The sequence below is a fragment of the Neofelis nebulosa genome, chromosome 7 (genome assembly GCF_028018385.1).
Source record: "Neofelis nebulosa isolate mNeoNeb1 chromosome 7, mNeoNeb1.pri, whole genome shotgun sequence".
NCBI classification, from domain to species: domain Eukaryota; kingdom Metazoa; phylum Chordata; class Mammalia; order Carnivora; family Felidae; genus Neofelis; species Neofelis nebulosa.
In genome coordinates this window covers 51,501,325-51,527,718 of record NC_080788.1, presented here as the reverse complement: position 1 = coordinate 51,527,718, position 26,394 = coordinate 51,501,325, and the positions used below count along the sequence as shown (strand labels likewise).

General features: G+C 35.9%; 1 protein-coding gene across 3 annotated transcripts in view; it reads right to left on the bottom strand.

Moving 5' to 3' along the window:
- Window positions 1-322: 322 nt before the first annotated feature.
- Window positions 323-26,394, bottom strand: part of WDR72 (WD repeat domain 72) — a 237,012-nt gene continuing 210,940 nt past the window's right edge. For 2 of the 3 annotated variants that reach the window (XM_058737687.1, XM_058737686.1), the window contains exons 19-20: window positions 6,089-6,193; window positions 323-564 (exon numbers count right to left, since the gene is read on the bottom strand). In XM_058737687.1, the coding sequence (XP_058593670.1) occupies window positions 509-564; window positions 6,089-6,193 (161 nt within the window). In that variant the 3' untranslated portion in view covers window positions 323-508. Of the gene's footprint in view, window positions 565-2,925; window positions 2,978-6,088; window positions 6,194-26,394 lie in introns of all 3 variants that reach the window. The other variant, XM_058737688.1, reaches the window with a different exon arrangement.

The following is a 26,394-nucleotide window of genomic DNA, read 5'->3' as shown; positions in this document are numbered from 1 at the left end:
TGCTTTGATGAGATTGACTGCAGGGTGACTGAGCCATATTGAAGCATATACTAAAGCAAAATGTCCTAACCTAGCAAATCAAATAAAGTTAGTAAAGTTTTAGATTAAATACATTGAAGCATCATTAAATTTAGAAGCATTGTATCTTATTTAAAAGCAATGTGGTTTTAATGTTGCCTATATCATTTAGGAACTGAAAAGATAGAAGAAAATCTAAAACAGTGTTAAAATTTGTGTCTGCAGACTGGCATTGCTTGTTGTAAATTTTAAAGGAAAATAAGAAGCAAGAATATAGAATGATTTCCACAATGTTTTTCAAAAATTAGATCAATTTGGATATTTTTAATCAGTAATTACATTTTCAATACACTCTTTCTAAGGCATTAGCAAATCTACTTACAATCTAATAATGACCAATAACAGCATGGTTTTTAATACAACAATAAACAAATGGCATGTTTGGGTTTCATAGTTTGTCCAAATCCAATTCCTATAGATAAGATTCCATTTAGCACAGTTTACAGGAGCACACCTTTGCTATCCATGAATGATGCCTTGGCTTACCTAGAAAGGAAACAGATTATCAGGTTATATAGTAAATAAAGAAAGAAGTAAGAAAAAGGAAAGGAGGAAGAAGGTGAGAGTGGAATGGAAAAACACGGAAGGATGAAAAGAAGGAAGGAATGAGAAAGGAAGTGAAGGAAGGAAAGAATTACCTATAATTTCTATATTTCTTTTCTATGCTATAATACAATATGTTACTATAATAAAAATATTTTTATAAACTAGGCTTCAGGCAAATGGATTGTACACATTATTATGACAGGTTGCAAGTTGTTTTTTTCTTTTAATTGCCAAGAAAGATGACAGTTTTCAACAAGATGAGTTGGATTCGAAATTAATGAATTTGCATAAATTTCAAGTAGGTCAGTTTCTCTCAAGGAAACCCACAACTGCAGTTTTAGGATCAAATGTTATAAATGGTAGTTTATAAACTGGTTTGAATTCAAGAATCAAAAGAGCATTTATTTTTCAAACTACTTAGATGCTTGTCATTGTAGCCTAAAACTATCACTTGTTTTAAATTATTTTGACTATCAAACATACTGGAGCTTTGTGCCTTAGTTAACTATTTCTAAATACATTTATATTAATGACATGGCCATGCAAACATACTAACTCCTACACCTACTGGCAAAGACTCAAAAAACTGGTTATTTGGCTTAGTTAAATATATATTATACATTTATATATATAGCTACAGGTATAATTATGTGTGTGTGTGTCTTTATGTCTAGAATTTTACATCTTTTAAAAATTATTCGGTTAATGCTTAAATTTTTCCATTTGGGTAACTTTTTAAAAATGTTGATATTGTTAAACTCAACTAGAAGAAAGGGCTTATGTGTTTTTACTACTGAAATTGTTCTTACTTCTAGAACATTTTTTTTTTAGCACTAACCCTAAGAAGTGTGTTCTCGATAGCTATGATTGATGGGCTGCTCACACATTCCACATTTTTTCTGCTTCATGCATCATCATCAGCCATCTCCAACACTCCAGTCCTGAATCTGTCCTACTTTCTGTTACCTGATTTTTGCTGTTGATTCATGAGCTAGAATAGTAAAAGAAAAAAAAAACCCTCCATCTTGGCTTTTCACAATGTAGTATCCCCTGGAAACTGTGAGAAACCTAGTTTTGTTCATCAGATTCATGCAAATGCAATATTGATTGACAATGATGTATATAGATCTATACACATAACGTGCTATATAAAAACCACTAAAATGTTCTATTAATGGCAGAATGCATACTGATTATAAACTACTTCAGAATGACGTGAAAACGCTGATCTGAATGCCTTTTTTTGTACTTTCAAGCTCTCTCGTCACTGCTATTTTTCAGTTGAAGCTATGTTTAAGTGCCCTGTCCCTAGTGCACTAGGAAGTAAAATCCTTAATTTTCCAAGCCAATAAGGTGATAAAAGCTCAAGGTCTCTCATTAACACTTGGATAAAAATTGTGAATGTCACACTAAATTTTTTATCATCATGAGTGCAAAGATGAGGGACAAGGAACGCTTTCTATTATATTCTGGAGAATAGGAATTGAGCTTTAATCATTGTGTATGAAGCAGTCAACAAGAAGTTAACCAGCAAAAGACTGCACTAAACTATTTTTGTGATAGCATCTTTCAGATTCAGAAGTGATGGGGCTTTAAAGAGCCAAAGAAAGAAAGCCATTATAATGGCCCTAAAATCTGAAAACAAAGGGAGCTGTAAGTTCACAACGTTATCTCGGTGCTTCTATTACTAGACATCAAGTTATTCCCACAGGTTTTGGGAATGTATAAATGCCAGTGAAGAAGCAAGTAGACTTCACAGAGTCTAAGCCAGAAACTTCAATCTGGGATTCACCTGTGAGTCAGAACTCTTTGCTAATGAATTATTCCAAAGGAAAGACACTGCTGAGGGAGACCTTAACCTAACAGACAAGACCTCCAGGTTCACTGACAGGGTCAGAGCAGTAAGAATGCTCTGGTCTAAAGTTGCTTTGCCAACCTTAATGGACTGCAGGCACTCACCTGGGTATACAGCATGAACCAATAAAGAGATCACAACGGCATGATGAATAGGTAGAGTGCTCCAGAGACCAGGTGAACAACCACTTCACCAGTCCTCTAAATTGTGACCTGTATGCACACTCCGGCCCATTTACAAATGGGTCATCCTAGTCACTTCGCTCCTGAAGAAGCAGTGATGTCAGTGGGAAAGTAAACAATCTTCTGACTGAGTTCAAAACCCTTTGCATTCAAAGATAATCAATTCATAAAGTCAATCTTATTTTCTACATAAATTAAAAAAAATTGATTTTACCAATGGAATTTTAAAATATTATATCAATGTTTAAGAAACTTTAACTTTACCTTAAAGAATAAACTATTATAGTTTTTCTGTGCTTCAATATCCCTTTCCTCTCTGCAAATGCAAATGAATTGGTATCAGAAATATGAAACTCTAAGGTTTAAAGTAAAATTATGTTTAGAGGATTTGCAAAGAAAAGACTTTATTTGGAAAGAACAATATATGAGGCAATATTCTTGAACTGTGCTTGGATGGGAAAATGATTTTTGTTTTCATTTTATCTGTGCTGTTTGAACAACTGGTTTGTTCATTAAAAATGATGTAATAAATATATTAGTCATTTAGAGTTGCATAGATAAAACCATGTAAGGTCAATATCCATTAAAGCTAGAAGACTGACCACATTCAACTTTGTAATGGGGGGGATTTTGCATGTACATGAAGATATTAGAAGGACTTTTAAATGAACGATGATATGCCAGGTGAAAATGGTGAGAATGATGCATTCAGATTTAAATGTACTCCTTTCCATATAGAGAATAATGAATATACCAATGCAGTTATAAGCTTAGCTGTGGAAGCACCTCTCTTGATTTGACAACACCTTCCCAAAGCTTATCACTTAAAACCCCCAAATTTTGCCTTTTCTTCTAACAAAAGTGGTTAAATATACTTTCCAGAAGAACACCACTCATACGTGGTAAAAAGAGGTACCCAAACCACCAACGTGATGTTTATAGTTTTGGAGCCCCTCCATCTGAATGCCTTGCTATATTTTAGTTAATTGTGGGACACTGAGAAGTGGACAATCATATTTTCACAGTTCGAGAAAGTCCCTCTATGCCACCAATTTCTCATATCTTCTTTCGTGCTCAGTTTTAGGAATTTTCCCTCTCAAATGCTCATACTTCAAGGAAATGCACTCTCTCATCAAAATCTTTCTTACTAAACAAGCACCTCTGTCAGAAGTGTCTTAATTTCTTATCACAGAATTTTATCCACACAAGGAGCAATAAATAATTCATGTCATTGCCTCTTTGTTGTGTGTCCCTGAACTGCACAGAGCTGGAAGGCTGACAGCTGTGTCAGGACAAGCACCAAAGATCTGACATGACAAGTGACTAACAAGTTTCTTTCAGTTCATAGTGAAAGAAGACAATGGCCCAAAGTACAGAAAGAAATCCTGAAACAAAATAAAACTGCTTCTTTCTTTTTACCTAAGTGTTTGCTATGAGCTTATTTCCAACCCACAAGCCCTGGTCATTTTATAGGACTGCCCAGCCCCCTTTATTCCTCACACTCGCTTGGCCATTTACGCCTGGCCACGGATCAATATGAGCAATTCTTGGAGAAATACGATGTCTCCATGACAACCAAGCCACAAATTCTCAGTGGAAGGCAGTGAGACCAGTAGTGAACTCTCCAGAGGTTTCTAGGCCTATAAGGCAAGATGTCTTAAAATGCAGGAATGGACAGAGGAAAAAGCCGGAGTAATTCATTCTTTATTACCCGTTTAATGATGTCCGATGTATAGAACAGTACTCACTTTTTAAGTTAAGATTCTTTATCAGTACCTCTCTTTACTAATTAATCTTTGTTTTGATATATGCTTTTGTTTATATCAGTCAGATGAACTATGTTATATTTGAATTTTACTACAATTCCACTCATATTGAGGGATGACCGAAATTTATACTACTTTTGAAATGACATAAAGCCAATCTATTCTTGCCCAAAACAGTGAACAGTTAACACAAGTAAAAACTTGACTCATGGATTTAACTGCTTAGGGTTTATAGGAAACTATGTATTAAGACAGTTTAAAAATCTAGTCACTATTAGGCAATCTTTGTCAAAACTAAAAGCAATTTATAAATAATTTAATAGAAATTTAATGCTACCACTACTCTCTCCCTGTTAGAGTGGGACTAACCTGCATTTGTTTTTTTAGATACTATGGCAGGGGGTGGGATTAACGTTCTGATTAAAATTTTCTGTCGTTGTGAAAGGTGCCATTTGTCAGTTCCATGGGATGCTAAAGCAGAAGTGTGGTTGAGAACAGACACACTGCAGCAGTTCATCTTTTGAGGAATCTTGGTGTAGTGGAGGGAACTGAAATACAATGCCATCGCCACTGGGCCTATTGGGGTTCCGAGATGACTTAGGGGACCTGACATAGATTGCAGGCTGCACCTTTCACTGAAAATTAAATCTCAGTAGCTCTCCTCGGGGAAGGATCAGGGGACTGTTTGCAGCTGCCCCCTGTCAGCGAAGGCTACAAGATTTGGAAATCTCTTAACTAAGCTGACAGGCCACAGAGAGGATGAATCAAAAATCTGATACAAGGATCAGCACACAAAGATGCAAGAGGGTCGAGGGTACCCAGCAGCCAGAGAAAACAGGGAAGTAAAACTGTTCGGTGGGGGGAGATAGTTAACTCTTTCACTCATGGTAATAAGGTACCTTCTAGCACCTTAAGGCTTTGCAGTGATCCAGGAATGTCATTCAACCTCCACAGGATTTTTTTTTTCCTTTTAATTAATTATCTGTTAAAGACTAGGCATGTTTTGAAACAAGACAGAAGCAGAAACAAAAATCCATGCATAAGTGTTTCTGGCTCTATCCTTCCAGTATATTTCTGTCTATTCTTTCTACAAAGAAAATACAAACATAAGCAACTTGGGATGTAGCATGAGGAAGGGTTATTACTTTCTTCTGTTCTGTTTGTTCCAAACAGTTGACATGTCCATGAGTCCATTACTGTTATGCTAAAATCATCCAGATTAGAGCACTTTCGTCCAGGTGAGAGCATTGTTTGTATTTAGAAAGGTAAATAGATTGTAATGGTGGCAATCTGTGTCTCTTTTGTCTCTAACTCTCTCCTGCTTGATCCCATTATTTGAAATATTTAAAATGCTGCCACTTCTCCAGTTTTCAACCTCAGCCTCTATTCTCCAGTTTAGCTTAAAATTGATGATAATGAACTAATAGTGTCAGCTTCCCTTCTCAGTCATAAAGCCTTTGTACTTCCTCCAACTGAATTCCTGATGAAAGAGGAAAGGTAACAGCTCCACACTGTGACCCCTGGAGGTGACCATTAATTTGACAGTGCAGCTGCTAAGAGAAAACAGCATTACAATGTCCTCCCCGCCACCCCCTTCCAAGGACCCCAAAGCTGTGTCAAATTTATCATTTTATACTTGACTATTTTTAAATGGCTTTCACCTGGACTCTCAGACTCTTCCAAGACACATCTGTCAGGCATGTCCTCAGTGTCTTGGAACTTTGCCGAGTTTGAGTCGCTGTCATGCTTGACCGGACTGACTGGAGCTATTAAAAGGGGAGAGAGAGAGAGAGAGAGAAGAAAGAGAGAACAGTGGAAAAAGTAGTAATAAACACCAGTGAAACATTTCCTTTAAGTTCCACAGATATTTCCAGGGACACACTATGTAAACACAAATAATAAATTGAAATAAAATGTATCCTCTAAGTATGTATTGGCAGACATGTAATTAGTTGCAAAATCTATAGATGAGACTTTATCTTACAAGAAAAATAAGTTCATGGCATCAGCTTAAAAGCTACAAAGTAACAAAGTGATCCCTTCAAAGCAGAAATCGTATTTTTAATGCATAAATCTAAAACGATATAGTCAATTAACAGCCACAGGACACAGACGGAACGTTGGGCTGGTTAGTTAGAAAGACCAGCTCTGTGTGGATGCAGTGGTTCCTTTTGTCGCACAAATCATAGCTGGTGAACATTTTTTATGCATTTTGTTTCTCCTTCATCAAATTAAAAACTCTAAACACACACAAAATAAAAGCCTTAAATAAAATTTAAAATAGAGAATAAATACTTCGCAAATGTTTAATAAGAAGGACTAATGTTTGAATGGTGATTTCAGACAACTTGTCTCCAAACAACTTGTCATTATTATCTGGGTAGGAATTATGAACAGAAATAGAAATGAGCACAGAAATCTAAAATTTCCTATAAACACATTATACCACTAGTTCATTAGAGAAACAGTCTCAAGTGTCCACATTTTTGCACAAGTTGTAATACTTGGTTTAACTTATCTCCCTGAGTAATGTATTTCCATGTTATATTTGTTCAAGGAATCCCTTGTCAGGAAGAGTGGATATTGGCTTCATGAAAAAAACTCTGTGAATAACAAAACAGAGCAATTCCCCAATAATATAAATTGTCATACTTACTTGTTTGAAGCCAAACTACATAAATATGTATATTATTGACTACTGCTAATTTTGTCTATCACAAATTGCTGCAATAAACACTACTACGGTCTCTTCAGATCTTGATAACACACACGACATATTATTTATAGGCCATAAAAACAAAAAAGAAAATATATAAGCCATTCATGAAATAATATGTTTGTTGGCACAGTGAGTAGGCCTGGCCACTGTTCCTAAACCTCCATTAGGAAATGATAGAGCAAACACAGAGGCTGGAGGCTGTGTCACTTCACACACATACTCAATAAGTGACACAAAGGAACACAACCCAAGGTCTAAAGCAGCATGAGCAGAACTCACACCACCCACACTCCTCATCTTCTTTCCATGGAGTTTTTATTGCATTGGTGATCGTAACCTGAGGCCTACTGTATACACACCTTAAAGGAGACTAGTAACATAATTCTGATCCAAATATTCTCTTGAGTTTCACCAACCTCTCAGAACACAGTTCTCCTCTGTTCTGTCAAAGTGTGAGCATAGAGTTTGAATCCAGTGCTTCTCTAAAACCTTTTATTAGAGAACAAAATATGGGAAATGTATGAAATTCTGGCATTTATGTTTTCAAAAAAAATATGGAAGTACATAGCATGTCTGTTTTATTCATCTCTGTATGCCATGGGCCATCAGAGGTATTCTTAAAGGATTTGTGGAATGAATGAGTGAACAAATGAATGAAACAGAGGTACCATACTAGATGTCCTCCTGGCCCACGAGGATATGTGCTTTGAATTATCTTCAAATAGATCCATTCAGTTTCTTGTTTAGGCCCACTTGAGACAAAGGTTGCATATTTATAAAATGGTGGTGGGGGTAGTGTGTAATTTGGAGGGGAGACACATATCGCCTAAGTAGTTATTGGTGTAATTCCCTTTAATTTAATTTTTCTCGGTTTAGATCATATTTACAGATTATTTTTTAATCCATCAATTTTTGTAATATGCTTAAGCAGATAATTAAATGTATCAAAGTTGCAGAAAACTATTACACTGGTCAAGATTTACTAGACTTTTAATTTTTTTATCCCTAAATATCTTGTTAATTTTCTGAAATATTTACATTGGTGTTTCTAATAGGGGATTACTAGGGGATTCATCATACAGCTAAATCTATTATTAACAGCCAATGAGTTAGCACCTGTGTTTATTTGGGCAAATGCATTCCACTTGTCATCCCATACATTGTTCTTTCATAATTTAAAACTTTCATTCATTGATTCATTCATTTATTCTTCCAGCAAGACTCTGTTCTAGATATAAGGACTTCAAGGAGGAGAGCATGGTATTAGAACCACATAGCAAATGCCAGTAACAATTTTTAGTGACAATAAAGTGGTCCCAGGTTGAACTGACATCCCAAACCTCTCAAGAAAGTCAGAAAGTTAGGTATAGTTGTAGCTGCATGATCTTCATTAAACTCACACTAGTAGGTTCCCTGCAGCTATTTTTGTCTCTACCTCTGATTTTGAAGGGTGTCTTTGTGGAGGGGTAGGAGAGTAGAAAGGGTATTATTCTTCAGATATTTTGCTTAATTACATTTTAGCTTCCAAATTTGAGATGGTACATGATTTGTCATTTTTACTGGCTAATTTATAGAGTACCTGGTTAAATTTACTATATAGGAAATACCTTCATTCTGTCAGTTGGGAACAGCAGACATTGGAGAAGTTAATTATTGCCATTTCACTTTTGGTTTTTTTGTTTTTTTTTTTGATAGGCTAATCTTTGCAATTGTTCTTTTGGGTGTTTTCTGTGATGTTTCATCATTAAACTCTGACATGATGTGTGACCAGAACTTCCCTAATGAGTCATTTCAAAAACAATGAAATCAACAAATATTGATCTAGCCCTTATTATGGGTAGAGCTCTGTGCTAGACCATGGGAGGGGTAAAAAGAAAATAAAGGCATTTCAAATGTGCCCTCATACAACTTGTGATCTAGTTGAGGTATAATGAAAAGTAACTAGTAGGAGCATTAGAGACAATATTCCAAGAGTGACATAGTTTTTAGGAATGCAGCAGTAATTCTCCTGTAATAGGAGGATTGGGGAGTGAATTTTAAATTCCTTGAAAAGGAGTATGGGTAGCCCAAAGGGAGCTCATTCAAGGCAAAAGAAAAAAAGGTGTGAACCCAGGCATGGTCAAAAAATACATTAGCCTAGTGTCACAAATGTATTTAACAGAATGTTGCTGCCTACTTTTATATGCATTTTTAATGAATTCTCTTAACATATCTCTTTGAGCTTTCCCTAAATTGCTGCTGTGGCTAATTCTTCTCACCTGTAGAAGTTAGCTATAGACAGGTTTTTCCTTGCCCTAGATAGTCAATAATTTGATCTTTACTGATGGTGGGCCCATTTATCACAGTAAGTTGTCCTTTCACTATACATATTGACTTTTATTTATCAATACCCAAGTCCATTTGTAGCTCATCACTAAAGTTCTCGGATATTTTCAGTAGTTTTTGAAGATGCATTTTAAAGCTTGTTAGAGAGATACTTTTGACATCAATATAGTGCAAATGATTGTTAGGTTCATCCTTAACTTAAAATCAACTGTTTATTTCCTCTGTAATGGATTCTGAAACAGTCCACATTTGGGGGAAGTGGGGCAAAAAAGACAAACTCTTCTTGACAGTTCTACCACTGAAAGATGTAAGGCTATTCCATTTACTCATCATGTACCTCAAAATGTTGACAGCGGAAACACCAGTGTTCTAAATATCTTTGTAATGTCTTTGGTAGTGAAACAGAGAAATCCATGTACTTTGTATGGATGTGTTTGACTATAATGTGTTTAACTATGAATATAATTCTAGATATTAAAGAAATGAATAGTTCAATGGTAGAAGAAACTCAGAAGATTGTATGACAAAGACACTAGAGAAGGATTTACCATAAGACCATGTGGTGACAGGGTCACCGTGTGGTGACAGTGGTTATGCTCTTCCATCTCCCTCTATACTCTATTTTGGTTTCAGTTAACCTCCAAAAATTCCCTCCTTCCCTTTGCCATCATTTGCAGAAAGATGGTATTAGCTTTTAAAGGTGGCTAACTCTAGGCAGCAAATAATTCCAAGAATTATTCTCCCCACCCCCCAGTAAGACAAGAGAGTGACCACTGGAAAAATCTCCATTCATCTCCACTAACAGCAGCTGGTTCTTCCAAGCTAGGCCAGTTCTGTAGACTAAATAGAGCCCCTGTTAAAAATCCATGTCATTTACAATGTGAATAAAATCTGCACTACAAATAGTGTTTTCAATACAATGACTTATGAATGATTTAAAAATAGATCCCATCCATCATATATATGCACTTTTTGGAAGTATTGAGGATATTTATAGAAAACCATTAATAAAAAGATATAACAGTTTGAAATGTTGGTCTGAGTAGAATAAACCACTGTAGTAGCAGGTAAAACTCAGAAAAAATCTTTATGACATCTTACTCAAGGGGACAAAAATAATGTACAGGTTGCAGAAGTCAGGAAAGACTAAAAGACCACTCCGATTTGTAGAATGAGCAGTGGAGAAGTCAAAGACCTGAGTTCAGATCTACTAGCTCAATATGGTGGCTAAGAGTTGATCACTTTCTTGGTTGATCGTTTAGGTCTGTTGGCAATCTTAAGACATCCCTATGAATCAACTAAACAAACAAACAAACAAACAAACAACTTTCTGCAGGCTTAGAAGAAAGAAAAACTACGTTAAATTCAAGAAGTAAATACTAATGCAACAGTCACAGATCACCAAAGACTGTTATATATTTTAAATTAGAGGGAGACATAATCAGTGAAAAGATTTGAAGTGCTAACACCAAATTTATAAACAAAGAGGATGCCATTTGAATAGACCCCTAATTCACTTTACAAAGTGGTTCTCTCAGGACAGATGTCCCATCAGGAAAACATATTTAGCTAAAGAACTATGTACTTATTACCCCTACTTTAAGAGTATCTACTGAGATAATCAAGTGATAGGACCTTTTAATTATATTTACATAATAATAGCTTATTTTTACTGCATCCTGCATCAGGCTTCAGGCTTATTTTTGTCAGTGTGGACTGGAAACTGGGGAAAAAATCAGATAAAGATGCCCAGAATTAAATAAAATATCTAATACCTCTTTATAACTAAGTAATAACTGTTTTATGGACAAGTTCAGTTAACATTAAACTTAGGTGTTTTTGCTATCTCTCTGAAATTCTAATCTGACATGGAATATTTTCTGGATGACATTTTCTAGTATGAATTGCTTTAAGGATGACATTTTCAACTGGTAGAAAAATGAATTTTCTAAAATGCTGCGAAGGGTAACTATTATTTTGGTATCTTTACTAGATGTATAGAATTAAAATTATATTTAATTTAAATATTTTGGATGTATGTATATTACACACACATACACACACAGAGGATCAGATTTTTGACTACTTAGTCTAAGAGGAAAAAAAATCTCTCTATAGCTAACTTCTACAAGTGAAATGCATGAGTGGAACAGCCAACTAATTTGGAGGAAGGAAAATGTGAATGCTAAAAAAGACAATCAATTAATGAATCTTTTTAAACAATGCTTTATTCCTTTTGGATACAGAAATTCCTCTGTCATCCAAATGTTTGGGCAGTGGGATGCTTTGGTAAGGCTGATGAATAAGCACATACGTCTCTAGCCCTATGCGAGGCACAAGGCACATACTTAGAGTACTTATTAAATGACTGAGTGAAACTGCTAATGAGCTTTCCTAAAAATTGAAAACCAAAGGTTAATTTCACTTATAGTTTAAGGGGAAAATCTAGGTCAGGCCTAGAGTTTACAGCTCAAACATACCCAAACAACCCTGCAATCTATTATTAATGTCAATAAGCAGTCTGCATAAAGAAGGAGGCTCTATCTTCCTTATTTCTGAGTGCAAAATGAAATTCCTCATTTTTTGGCATCCAAATATATATATGAATTCGAACAAAAATGAGTATCAACAATTTCATTATAGGGATGAAATTCTGAGTTCCCGGGGAGATATAATATGTTGCACTGGACAAAAGTGAAATTAATAGGATTCAGAAGATCTGTTTTTTAATTCCACCTCTGGTCCTAATAGTGTGACCTTGTGATTTTGAATATGTCATTTTATTCTCCTAAACTCAGGTCCTTTTATTAATAAAATAAGAGAAATGGACCGGACAACTTCCTTGACATCTTCTGGCTCGGAAACTCAAACACTCCTCCAGTTAACAATTCAAGACAATCAACTACTCAGTGTGTCATTGAACAAGATACCAAGATGGTAAATGGCTACTACATGAGCCTTAGAAATAATGACTTCTAAAGCTCTTTCAGAATTAAGTAAGATTGGTATTTTTCTATAAGTGGCAATGTCCAGTCTGACTGAGGGACAGAGGACATCAAGGCAGCTTCAGAGGGATACTTGGGTAGTTGCAATGCTAGGGTCAGGCAGCCCTATGGAAAGATGACCGAGAAATAACTGAGGCTACACCATGGCTACTAGTGAGAACAAACAAGGTGGCTCCTTGGCATAGAAAAGCATCTGTCAGATGTTTACCAATGGTGCAAAACACATCTTTAAAAACAAATCTTGAAAAAAAAAATCAGTTATATCTTACCCTTCTTCGAATCGTACTTATTCAGTTCATTTCTTTAAACAATCCCTCTCTTTATCAATCAATTTGGCAAATATGAACTTTGGTGCAAGATAAATCATCCTAAACTGACTTAACTGGGTCCATGTAATAATTACAAGAAGCACAGATGCAGCAGATGAGCCCTGGTCTGGATGTTACACGGTCTAAGTTAGGTTAGGCTTCATATGTGCTGGACTCCTCTGAGGCCTGGGTCCGTGTTGGCTTTCAGGCCTTAGGCATGATGAGCTTCTCAGTTATTATTTGTGAAATGAATGCAGAGGTGTGGTGTTCTTGTGGAATTAATTGTGTTTTCCTCAAGTCAAATCTCTTAAAGGGCAACTATTTCTATTCCTTTTATATGTAAGGATGGGGCCAATGAAGTCATTTGTCTTAGTCAAGCCTGACATGAAAACCAACTCTAATCAAATTATCTAGGCTCTCAGACTGAAACAGACTACAGAGACAGATCGGAGGTAGGGTGGGAGGGTATGACAAAGGAAATGTGTAAGGTAAGTTGGGAATTGGAAAGGAGCATAACAGGTAATGATGCAACTCTTTCTTCTCTTTCTGATGTGTTTCCTCAGCCCCCAAAAGAGTAATTCTTGAGTTACCAGTGAGGGTCTTGCCTGAATTTCTTTATGTACTCCTTCAGAGTACCATTTCCTTGGCAAGCAGTGCTCCCAGGAGAGAGGGGGTAAGCAGGTGAGCAGGCACCATTTTGAAAAACATCAAATCAAAATAATTTGCTCAACTTTGGTTCCTGAACATTAATGAATAAATTCAGAGTGGCAATAACTCAAGGAAACATTATTTGTTATTATTTTTTATATTTATGTATCATCATTGGATAAATGATGCAAGGAATAAACTGGTCAAATCAGCAAGCTCAATCCCAGCTTGCTATGTTTTACTGAGAGATAATTATTCAAGACAAAGAGACTCAGGAACATCTTATCTGAAAGGACTCTGTCCTCACTAAAAGGAACTATAGGTGATGGATGGATTCTAAGAATATATAGAAATTAACTCACACTCTTCATGCCATTTAGGTTCCGCAAAATTCATTTAACTTTTCTAGTAAGGACCAAATCCTATGGTAAATGCACAAATGCATTCATTTTGCTGTTCAGAAGTTCAAGAAGTTGAAATCAGGAATAGATTTCAAAGATGAAAACAAATATATCCCTACATATTGATAAATTGAAGAACAGTCAGTAAAGGAAGAATTATAGAGGAAATCTATAGTCAACTTCCCAGCTTGAATTTGAAAATTTAAAAGAAGGTCAGGAAAACAAAAGATACCCTTCAATCAAAAGAGCATCAAGCTAGCATTTGAGACTAGAGATAAATGTGATTTATATATGAACTTAAGATAAGGATTCCCAGCATAGGGCAATTTAAAACAGCAAAGTCTACAGTTATCCATGAGGAAAAATGCCAAAAACATTTTTCCTCTTGAATTGGTGGGAGAAGAAACTGTCAAATGGCCTGACCATTGGAATTCATAAGAGCAGCAACCCTTCCATAGGCTGAACCTAAGACGACACCATCAGCATGGGGAGGATAGTTGGCAGGCAGTCTCAAATTCCCAGCTGATAGTCATCTCTATCTCAGGGGAGAACGTTTGTCTCAGATGGTTAATCAAGTGTCAGAGCTCTTTCATCTCCTAGATAGGAAATGGAAAATAAGGAAATCAAATTATCTAGACTATGCCTTAGTTTTCTACTCCTTTGTCAACATTAAGAAGGATGCAAGGAAGAAAAGGTCTAAGTTACTGCTTTTGTATCATTAGGCTTCATTACTCTGAAGGTGATTTATTTTTATTTAAATGACATCAAATGCTATGTTAGTGGACTTGAGAACTTACTGAAATTGAATGTAAGATATGCTTGGATGCTAATAATGGGCTTAACCACTGTATTATAATACAATCAGGGGCAAGCATCACTCTCTTATACATGCCCTCATACCAGGCAGAGAAAGCATAGGTAGTCTGTTGGCATTGATTGTTTCTTATGGTTATGCATATAAAATGTAGCCACTCATTTCAAAATATTAATTTTGCTGGGGGATAAATCATTGAAGGATGCCTTCTCAAATCCTCAAGCTGAGTCACTGCATAACATCCAGTATTTGCACTAATATGTCTAAGAGATGGTTGTCCAAAATATAGAACTGACCTTGATAAGTAATACAAACTCTCATTTTCATACAAGCAAGCCAGTGGCATCGCCAAATAAAGGGTAAGAGAAACATACCTAAAGAAAGTAACATTTTAAAGAGCAAACATGCATATGGATAAAGGGAAGCCAGTACCTATAATCTAGTGAGACTTTGAAAAAACTATGTTCAATACAAAAAAGATGTTTTTATAATGAAAGCACTAAGTAATAGGTAACAAAAGGTAAGGGACAGATATTTCTAGGTAAGACAGTATAAAACAGTGTCCTAGATCACTGTAAAATATCCCTCCTCCTAAATTTTTACAAATTGTTTGGAAGAATACATAGTAAATCTCTAGGACTATAGACCACACTAAGAGTTCCTGAGTTGTGAAATGTGAGACTAATTAGATTAGCTATGGAAAACAATTGTGAGGCTGAATCACTGGGAACACATGCTGTGTACACATTTCAGTATAGTAAATTCTGGGAACTATTTAAAGGAAACATGATCCAAGTAACAAGTATAAATAACAAGGACATGGCTCTGAGCTATCATTGACTATGACTCAAGGATATTAGGCCAATGTAAAAATGTAGGCAAATGGTTAACTAAAGGCTGGCACTTTAGGAAGGGGACAGCCAACACAAAAAAACAACCATCCAGGGGCACCTGGATGGCTCAGTTGTTTGAGAGTCTGACTTCAGTTCAGGTCGTGATTTCACTGCTTGTGAGTTCAAGCCCCATGTCAAGCTCTGTGCTGACAGCTCAGAGCCTGGAGCCTGCTTTGGATCCTGTGTCTCCCTCTCTCTCTGCCCCTCTCCTGCTTGTGCTCTCTCTGAAAGATGAATAAACATTAAAAAAATTTTTTTAAGGAAAAAAAATAAACCGACCACAAGAAAACCAACAAGTGAGCCCAGGAAGCCCCTGGTTCTGAAACCCTGTATGTGCCTCCAGAGATTGTAGCCAATATAGCATATGGTGGAATTTAAAAAGCCAACCAAAGGTCTGGGAAGAATTATGAGGGAGGAGAGTCTATATCATATCAGAATATCTCAAGAAGAAATTAGGAGGACCAAAGACTCCAGCATGGAAGTAAATGTGAAGAAGGTGACTGATATTTGTAAACTTCCCAAGAAATTATATATGCCTACTACTGCCATTTTCTCTCCTCTAGTTCCTCCAACCCCTCAAGATGATTATGCTCTCACCCTACTTTCCAGTTCCAGGGTCATTCCTCTATTTTAATAGCCTGGTAAGAGATGTCTCTCCCTCCAGTAACTCTTTAAATTGAGGTGAGTCATATGCCTAAAACCAGGGTCTGATCATGTGGCTTCTGTGTAGAAAAACCTGCAAGCACTTCTGTTCAGTCAGCAATGGGGAATTCTAGAGCCATGGATTGAAGACCTTTCATAATACAGCCTCTATTCAAACTTAGAGGTTTCTCACTGGGTGCTGGCCTCCTCCGCTCCTCCCTATCTTAGACTCTGATATCATATATTATAGCTGAATGAGACCACTCATTGTCCCATGGGTATGCCATTTATTTTCTACATCAGTGCCTGTGTGAAGATCCCCAACTTGAGATATCTTCTGTTATCCCATATGCAATTCCCCACTTGACAAAATGCTCCCCCCTTATTCAAGACTCAGTTCAAATGCAATCTTTTCCATGAAGTCTTTATCAACCTACCAGATAACATTAATTTTTCTCCCTTCTTCTGTGTTTCTTAGCACTGTATTTGGCCTGTGTTATTCTTCTTATCCCACTCATTGCTTATGTCTGACTACCTCACTGCATTACATTTAATAAGGAAGAAAGATATATAGACACATCTTAAAATTTTGAGACTGATGTCATGAGAACAACTGTGCTTCTCTAGTGAGTTCAAGTGCTGCAATCAGAAGCCTGGGCTAGAAGAATTGCAGCCTGATTCAGTGTGCCTTTTTCTGTCCTCCATAGCTTGTCCCAGACAGCTGGATATTCATAGATTGTATTCTTGTTCCACAAATATTATGAGTCCAATGCATCCATTGGCAGTGAATGCTGAGTAAGTCGCCTTGCTCTGTATGGAATAAGGCTATGTAGACAATGGGTGGACTATGTTGAGGGAGATCTCTAGTCAAAAGCATGATTTTTTAAAAATCTGTTTTTATTTTTACATTTATTTATTTATTTTTTCAACTTTTTTTTTTAATTTATTTTTGGGACAGAGAGAGACAGAGCATGAACGGGGAAGGGGCAGAGAGAGAGGGAGACACAGAATCGGAAACAGGCTCCAGGCTCTGAGCCATCAGCCCAGAGCCTGACGCGGGGCTCGAACTCACGGACCGCGAGATCGTGACCTGGCTGAAGTCGGACGCTTAACCGACTGCGCCACCCAGGCGCCCCTACATTTATTTATTTTTGAAAGACAGAGCGTGAGCAGGGGAGGGGCAGAGAGAGAGGGAGACACAGAATCTGAAGCAGGCTCCAGACTCTGAGCTGTCACCACAGAACCCGATGCGGGGCTCGAACCCATGAACTGTGCGTTCGTGACCTGAGCTGAAGTTGGACACTCAACCGACTGAGCCACTCAGGCGCTCCAAGCATGATTTTTACAATGGTCACTTTCTTACCTTCAAAGAGCTTTATAAAGTAAAAGTCATCCATTGCAAAATATTGTACCTAGCTCCTACAACAGAAGGAAAATTCACCGATTTCCACTCTCTTTTCCTCACTCTCATAAATCATAAAGTTAAATTTACACTAGGGATTTCATTTCTCTGAACTCAATGTACAGGCATAAAACAAATTTTGTTCTCACAGGACATCCCATTTTTGTTTCATTAGTTCAAGGAAAGGGTCACTCAATTTTTAAAGCATTTAGTTTGATCTTTGCTATGATTCATGCTATCTAACATCCACAGACACACTCTATATACTGAAATGTATCTTATATATGGAATGTGTCTCTATGGACCCCATAATGGTGGTACCTTCACATAAAGTACTCAAAAGCTACCTTACAGATACATGAGTCTGGGAAAGGTGACCAGAAAAAGAAAATACCAAAGAAAAAGAAAATTATTTGTTGAATATGTAAATAGTTTTTGTTTTACCCAAGTTATTATTCCAAGGTAATTTTGTCTCTCTCTCTCTGAAAGGCAAAATGCTTCCCTGGAGATGGAGGAGGGAAAGCTTTAAAAAATATTCCCCAAATATAAGGTCTAAATTTATTCTCATTCTATTTCATACATTTGCATTCTATGATTAACCATCTCACTGATTCTACAGAGAGAAAGGTGATAAAAAATTTTATTAATATAATAAAGAAAAAAAGAAATAAAGATGATTTGTCATAATTTAGCTAGATAAAATGAATTCTTGTGATCTTAATGTAAGAACAGACTATGATCTCTAAAGCAATACTGAATTATGGAAACATGATTTTTACATAATAGAACCATTTATACTTACCATTTAATCATATTAAATAATAATTCTTATGACTCTATTGGTTCATATGCTTTTTGTCTCTAAATTCTTCCCATGGAACAGTTAAGATATTTTAAAAGGTTTTCTCATTCTATTGCTATTAAGAGGCTTTCTCCCCCTCCTCTAATGGTGAAAATTTGATTTTCCATGCTGATTATCTACAGGGAACGATGATCATCAGGCTTTGCATAGAACCTCCCTTTCTTCATGAATTAAAGATCACATAGATTTATTCCTCAAAAGGCGAATAGGGAGAGGAGATTTGGATTAAACTCATTTTGCCAAATTATGGTTATTATTTTGTTTTAAAACCTAAAGATCTCAGATAGGAGGTTTGACCAACCAAGCACAGCACAGTTGGAGTCTGCAAAATGGCAGCTCGAACAGGGAGGCAGCTGTTCTCTCCAGGGCATTTCTCTCATATTTCCTACTGTAAAGAAGTCCAACTTAAAGACATTCGGTACAGTAAGAGTAGGGAGGTAAACACAAATGCTTCAGAGGTCCATTTCATTGACAAAGCTATACACAGATCAAATTGGCCCTTCCAAGAATAAACAGCCCCGCATCCCCACTGCCCACCTGCCCCCGTCCTGAGGAACAGAATCTCAGAGATTCCAACCCACATATGGCAGAAGACCCTGGCCTCCAGTCAGCCAGCTAGTTATCCATGGAAGTGGCTCAAGGCTGACACTCAGATTGACTGGTTCACACTAATTTACTTCACACAGATTCCATTTATCTCCTAGAAGATCCCCTGGCAGCAGCTTATAATGGCATATCCTAGGATGCCTGCCTACATGAGTTTTTAAAGCGGCAGCGCTTGATGAATCTGAGTCCAGAAAACAGTTCACAGATTGAGGAGTAGGTGCAATCAGAAAACATTAAGAGGCACAGCTGGGACTTGGTAGCTTGCTTGACTGGTCTGAGCAGCTGAGCATTAACTGTGTCTGCTTTTCTGCTGGCTGCTCACCGCCACTGGGGCAAATCAGAGAGCCACTCCCTTTTTCCTTTACTACTCACGCTCCAAAGGAAAAGAGGAAAGAAAGTGCATGACCATCCAAGTAGCATGTGCAGCTATAGGGAAAGCTAATTTGACCATTTAACCTTTACTCTTTAAATACTATGATATTGCTGATCTAGATAAAACTAGAGCTGATAGTTCTAAGATGCTGGATATTTGCACTAGGCAAAATGTTGCTAGGAAAAAAAAAAAGTAAAAGAGAACTCTAAATTATTTTCTTTAGTTTCAACACTGTGGAGCTAGTTGGTTACCATCTCAAAGCCTGCTCTCCTGTGTCTATGGTAGAGCTTGGGGAAAAGACACAAAAGGGTTAGATATTTATCAAAAGAATAAATGGGTGGGTAAATGTATGAGCAAACAAGTCACTATTATCGATTTGATAGTTTAGAAGTGTGGCAAACCACTGACTATTTTTAAATTAAGGCATAAAATGCTGAGAATCCTAATGGTAACATGGTCAGTTTCCAAAAGCAGAGAACTGAGAAGATATTTTAATGGCAGTGAAGCTAACAGCATTAAACAATAACAATTCCGTGGCAAATCTAAAGCAGTGACAGAGCACATTTAGTACTTAGAAGGTTAAACACTGGGTTGCAGTTGTAGCTGCTTGGTGGAAAAAAAGTAGGATTAAGCCTTTTGCATGAGCTTTGACATGATTGTGTTGTCTGCCTGCTGCCTTAAGCTTTGAAAAACAGCTGGGATCATCTTCTTATAAGCTCCAACCCGAAGATGTTTAAGCAGTCCCCAATCCAATTAAACAGTGGTAAATAGAAGAAAGAATTTTACTGAGCACCATCATCACATTTTTTCCTTAATGAAAAACAGCGTAATTTCGGGTTACACAGATCCTTAATCTCACATTAAATCTAATAGATTGCTGATTTCTACAGAGCATGGCAGTCCCTGCTTTCTGTGTTGGTGTGCTTAATTTTAGGTCATTATCCTTTATTATGTGACTTGTAATCCCTAAAGCCCATGATTGTGTCTGGATATTTGGCAAGGATTGTACTTGGCAATACAGGGATTCTACTTCTAAGAGTGATGATTTAATTGAAAGATATAGTATGATTAGATGTTGAAAGAATTACATATATTGCTTTTCTTTTGTAATTGCCTAGCTTTATAAGTGTTTCCACTATTTAAGATCACCCTTCAGTTTTGGGACTCTGCTAAAAAAGACAGCTTTCACAACTGAAAGACAAGTAGCTTATTGTTATGGAAATGTATCCATATGCTGTTAAAATAGCCAGTTCAAATAAAATCCTGGCTCATCCACAAACTGGGTAATTAGGCAAGTTGCTTAATCTTTCTATGTCTCAGTTTCCTCATCTACAAAATAGTAGTAGTAGTAATATGATTAACAGTAATAATTCTACCAGAAGTATAGATTTGTTGTTACAATTAAATGAGTTAAAACATGCAAAGTGATTGGACTAGTGGCTAGAAAGCAGAAACCTAAATTAATCCAATATTATTACTATTTCTAAATATGTCCTTGCTCAGAAATGTGTGTAAATGGCAGTAAGATATTCTTTCTTTCAGATCAAGGTTCTTTATTATACTAGCAATATAGTAATATTTAATTTCTCTGACCTAATAATAAAAGAAATATTTTAAATAGTTATATAATCTTGAACTTCACTTAAAATTGCAGAAACAAGAAGATAATGTTAGTGGCCCATTAAAAAAAAAAACATTTAAAGAGCATGTGGGTTTGTATCCATTTGATGATATCTATAACCAAATGAAATTCTGCTGAAGTCATCTGTAATTCTTCTTTTTCCTATCAAGAGTGCAGAATATGATAGAAATAAAACTGGCTTCTGATAATGCAAGCAAACTAGACAGTCTTTCATCATCACTTATGTATGATCCTGGATTGCCAGTCTTTTTACTGGTTTCCATTCACATATAATATTTTAGGAATGTGCTAGGATTGAAATTGAAAGTCTAATCCAGCTCAGCCCCATCAAGACAAAAGCGTTCCTGAAGGGTGGTCATTGGATGGAGCACAAAACAAAAGATAGAAATAGTGGCTTGCTTGTTACTGACTGACATTCCCTTTCTCATTCATTTCTAGGGTAGATTGCACCATATCAAATAATAACAATAAAACAATTATTTTCCTTGGACATCAGGTTAAACCAAGAAAAAAAAAACATGTTTACATCTATCTTAATTAATCACAAATTTGAAAAAAAATATACATTTCTGTTCATCATTATGTTTCATAAACATAAATCATACAGGTTTGTTTTTAGCCATGGCTAAAAACTTGTCCAGTTTGATCCAGATATTTTTACTGCTGTTCCTCCTGTCTCCGTACATGTAGTTGGTCACAAAAATGGTCAGATCCCTACATGATTGATTCCTCTGTAAAAGCAGCTGAAATAACTGGATCAGAGTCTTAGTGATTGGCAAGCTCTTAGCAAGTACATTTAGGTATTAAGTAAGTATTGCCTTGCTTTTGGTCTTTTATACTCCATGAAATCCCATCAATATGAATTTATTAACAAGAGCAGTATCACAAACTTAAAATACAAAATATAAACAGAATAAGAGGTGGGCCATATTACTCCTAAGAGAAAGAAAATCAGATTGTCATAAGATTTTGATGAGAATTCTTTACCCCAGAAAATGGAATAACATGGTTTAAAAATCCAAGGAAGGAAAAATTTGAGCTAAGATTTTCTTTTTTTTTTTTTTTTTTTTTTTTTTTTCAACATTTTTTATTTATTTTTGGGACAGAGAGAGACAGAGCATGAACGGGGGAGGGGCAGAGAGAGAGGGAGACACAGAATCGGAAACAGGCTCCAGGCTCCGAGCCATCAGCCCAGAGCCTGACGCGGGGCTCGAACTCACGGACCGCGAGATCGTGACCTGGCTGAAGTCGGACGCTTAACCGACTGCGCCACCCAGGCGCCCCTGAGCTAAGATTTTCTATCCAGCAAAACTGACCCTTAACCATAAAGGCTGTAAGCTGAGATGACCATGCAATAGTTTAACGAATTTTATTCAAATAATCCTTTGCTAAAGGATCTACTAGAGAATGAGTTCTAGACAACCAGCATAACGGAACAGACATCAGAGGTAAGGTAAAACATCAGAGCAGTACACCAAATATACATGTGTACCTATAAAACTAAGACTGAGTGCTTGTTTTAGAAATGACTGTATGTTCTGACAATACAGGGATAGATCAACCATGAAAATAGAATTGGAAGGATAAGGAGAGTGCATAAAAAGCAAGATAAACTCACTGATTACATTATGGGTATTATCTGAGAGATAAAGAATATTACTTCTTTCATTTTTAAAGTATGTTTGACATATAATAGTATCTTAGTTTCAGGTATACAACATAGTGACATGACAGTTACATACATTACTAAATGCTAACCACAATAAGTGTGGTTACCATCTGTCACCATACAAAGTTATTACAATATTATTGACTATATTCCCTGTGCTGTACTTTTCATCCCATGACTTATTTAGTTTATAACTGGAAATTTGTACGTCTTATTCCTGTTCACCTATTTCATACATCCCCCCAACATCCCTCCACCTGTGGCAACCACCACTTTGTTCTCTGTATTTATGAGTCTGTTTCTGTTTCTGTTTGTTTGTTTAATTTAAAAGAATATTATTTCAAATTAGATGCTGGGAGAAAAGGAGCGGGCATGTTATTAGCAAAGTTATTTCAATATTGCTCATAGTTGAGAACCAATCAATAATGGCAAAATAAAAAAGTATTATATAAAGGTATTAGCATAAAGGTAAACATTGGAACAAAAAAATAAACTTTCCCAAATATTATCCCTGACCCCCCCCCCAACAAAAAAGCAGAGAGGGGAGAGATTTTTGAAGAAAATAAAATGAAACACCATATAGTGAAAGAATATGTAAAATTTCATCTATTTGTGTATATGCACAAATTTACCAACATCATCAATAGATATTAATGGAGTTAATTAATCTGCCAGAAGAAAAGATGATCAGACTGGTTAACAAAGTAAAATCTAACACTGTGTTATATAAGAGAGACATACTAAAAACAGAGATTAGGAGAGATTAAAAATAAAAGGATGGACAGGATATAAACAAATTAAAAACAAAAAGTAGCAGTCATAGTTTTATTGAACACGATACATTGTAAACCAGAGCTCATTATGTAAGGACACAGAGAAGGATATTTTATGATACTAAAAACTACAATTTACAATGAAGTTATTTCAATTACTAATATATGTGCACATAATAACCCAGCTACTTTAATAAAACAGAGACTACAGGAAGTACAAAGCAAAACAAAAACTAGTAACAGATAACTTTAACACATTTCTCCCAATCTAAGACAGACAATGGAGACAAAATATTGACAAGTATATAGAAAACTTACACAACTAAATCAATATGGTAGGTCTAATAATCAAACTCTGAATGCTAATAATAGACAGAATACCTGTTCTTAAGTGCACATAAATCATTCATGAAAATTGGCCACATTTTAAACTCCAAAGTAACTTCCCAATATTCCAAGGAATAGAACTAGTACAGACAATATTCTCTGATCATGATACATTGAAATTGGAAATTAATAAGTATCAAGAAAACAAAACAAAAAATCTTTCCACCCAGAAATTTAAAAAAGTATTAGTAAATAACTTTTGGCTCAAAATGGAAATCCAATACAAGATGAATAACTTTTTCAAAATTACAGTAATTAACATAACATAAAACTTAACAGAATCTATGAAATTAATGCACAATTAATCCTGTTATGAAAGGACATTTTATAGCATTAAAGAGCCAATTAATAAGAGTGAAAATGAATTAAATATCCAATTCAAAAAGGTACATAAAGAAAAATATGGTAAACCAAAAGAAACCAAAATGAAACAATTACTAAAGATATTGAGTTAGAGAAAAATAAAACAGAAAAACCAAGAAAGAAATCCAAAAGTTGTCTTTTAAAAAATAATCATAAAATAAGCACTAGCAAATTTAACCAAGAAATATAGGGAAATTCATGATCACCCAATATAAAAAATGAAAAAGGGGAAATAGCTATCAATAGAGAGGGAATTTTAAAAAGTTCTAAGAGATAAGAGGGTGCTCAACCCTATACAAATTATTTTAAAATCTAGATTAAGTAATTTTATGGAAAAGTTGTTACTGGTCAAAAGGTCAAATAGACAACCACCAGAGCAGAAATGGGGAAAGAAAACTTACTTGATAAAATTTAATACTTATTTATATGAAAAAAACATAATAAAATATGGTTGTTGGCTATTTCTTTGATATGATAAAGTATATATGCCTCAGCCCCAAAGCCAGCATCCTACTTACTAAAGAAAAACCAGTGACTTTCCCACAAAAGTAAGGGAAACAACAGAATACTTACTTTTTCCAAATACCATATAACATGTTAGCAATATTCATCAATGCAATTGGCCAAACAAAAACAATTGGAAACATAATAACTGGAAATGGAGATGTACACCCAATTTTTATTAGAAGATACAATTTCATATTTGGAAGCCCCAGAGAATCTATGAAAAAACTCCTTTGAAAAAGAAAAAAAGAATTTAGTTAAGTAATATGATATATATATTGATACTTTTCAAAAATGCAAACAAAACCAGTTAGAAGATATAACGAAAAAGATCTATTTATAATAATTAAAAATAATAAGAAATATCCAAAATTTATATGACAAAACTTTTAATCACTCTTAAAAGACACAAAGGTAGATTTGAAGAAATAGAGTTGAATAAGATACAATTATTCTTGTAAGAAAAAGCTTTGAGCCAGTAATTGAATTATTTAACTATGTAAATCTAGTCCTATGGCATATTATTTAAAAAAATGTTCAGAGGGGTGCCTGGGTGGCGCAGTCGGTTAAGCGTCCGACTTCAGCCAGGTCACGATCTCGCGGTCCGTGAGTTCGAGCCCCGCGTCAGGCTCTGGGCCGATGGCTCGGAGCCTGGAGCCTGTTTCCGATTCTGTGTCTCCCTCTCTCTCTGCCCCTCCCCCGTTCATGCTCTGTCTCTCTCTGTCCCAAAAATAAATAAAAAACGTCGAAAAAAAAATTAAAAAAAAAAAAAAAAAATGTTCAGAGATGTTAAGTCACAGAGATGCTATTTTAGTGGAAGAGCATAGCCTTAGATCTGAATTTATAATTTGGTGTTTAATAGACTACACTCAGTTTCCTAAGAATTGTAATCAAAATATGAGAAAATATCCAAAAACATTTTTTTTTTGCAGAGAGAGTGCACATGCACAAGTGGGGGAGGGGCAAAGGGAGAAGGAAAGAGAATCTCAAGTAGGCTCTATGTCCAGCAGAGAGGCCAATGTGGGGCTCGATCTCATGACCCTGAGATCATGACCTAAGCTGAAATCAAGAATCAGCTGCTTAACTGACTAAACTGCCCAGGAGCCACCCAAGACAATTTTTAAGCTTATTTATTTATTTATTTTTGAGAGACGGTTGGGGGGGGGGTGGCGGGGGAGGGGCAGACCAAGAGGGAGAGAGAGAATCCCAAGCAGGCTCCATACTGTCAGCGCAAAGCCTGACACGGGGCTTGATCCAACGAACCATGAGATCATGACCTGAGCCAAAATGAAAAGTCGGGTGCCTAACCTACTGTGCCACCCAGGTACCCCCACAAAACCAATACTATAAAGATTTTAAACATAAAATTTAAACAAATAGAGTGAATATTTTTATCAAAATTTCTGGAAATGATTTGTTTGAAATGAATTGCATGAGTATTTCATGCTGTACTATTGCTGAGTGCCTAAAGCACTATTATAACATCATTAATTCTATGAACAGTAAGCACTGACTGGGTGCCAGGAACTGTGTGAGGAGTTGGGGTACCCAATGGTGATCAATCTCTGTATTTCATTGGTAATCTTTATATTTCAGATGTCATGATTCTACGCAATAACCATCAACCGTTT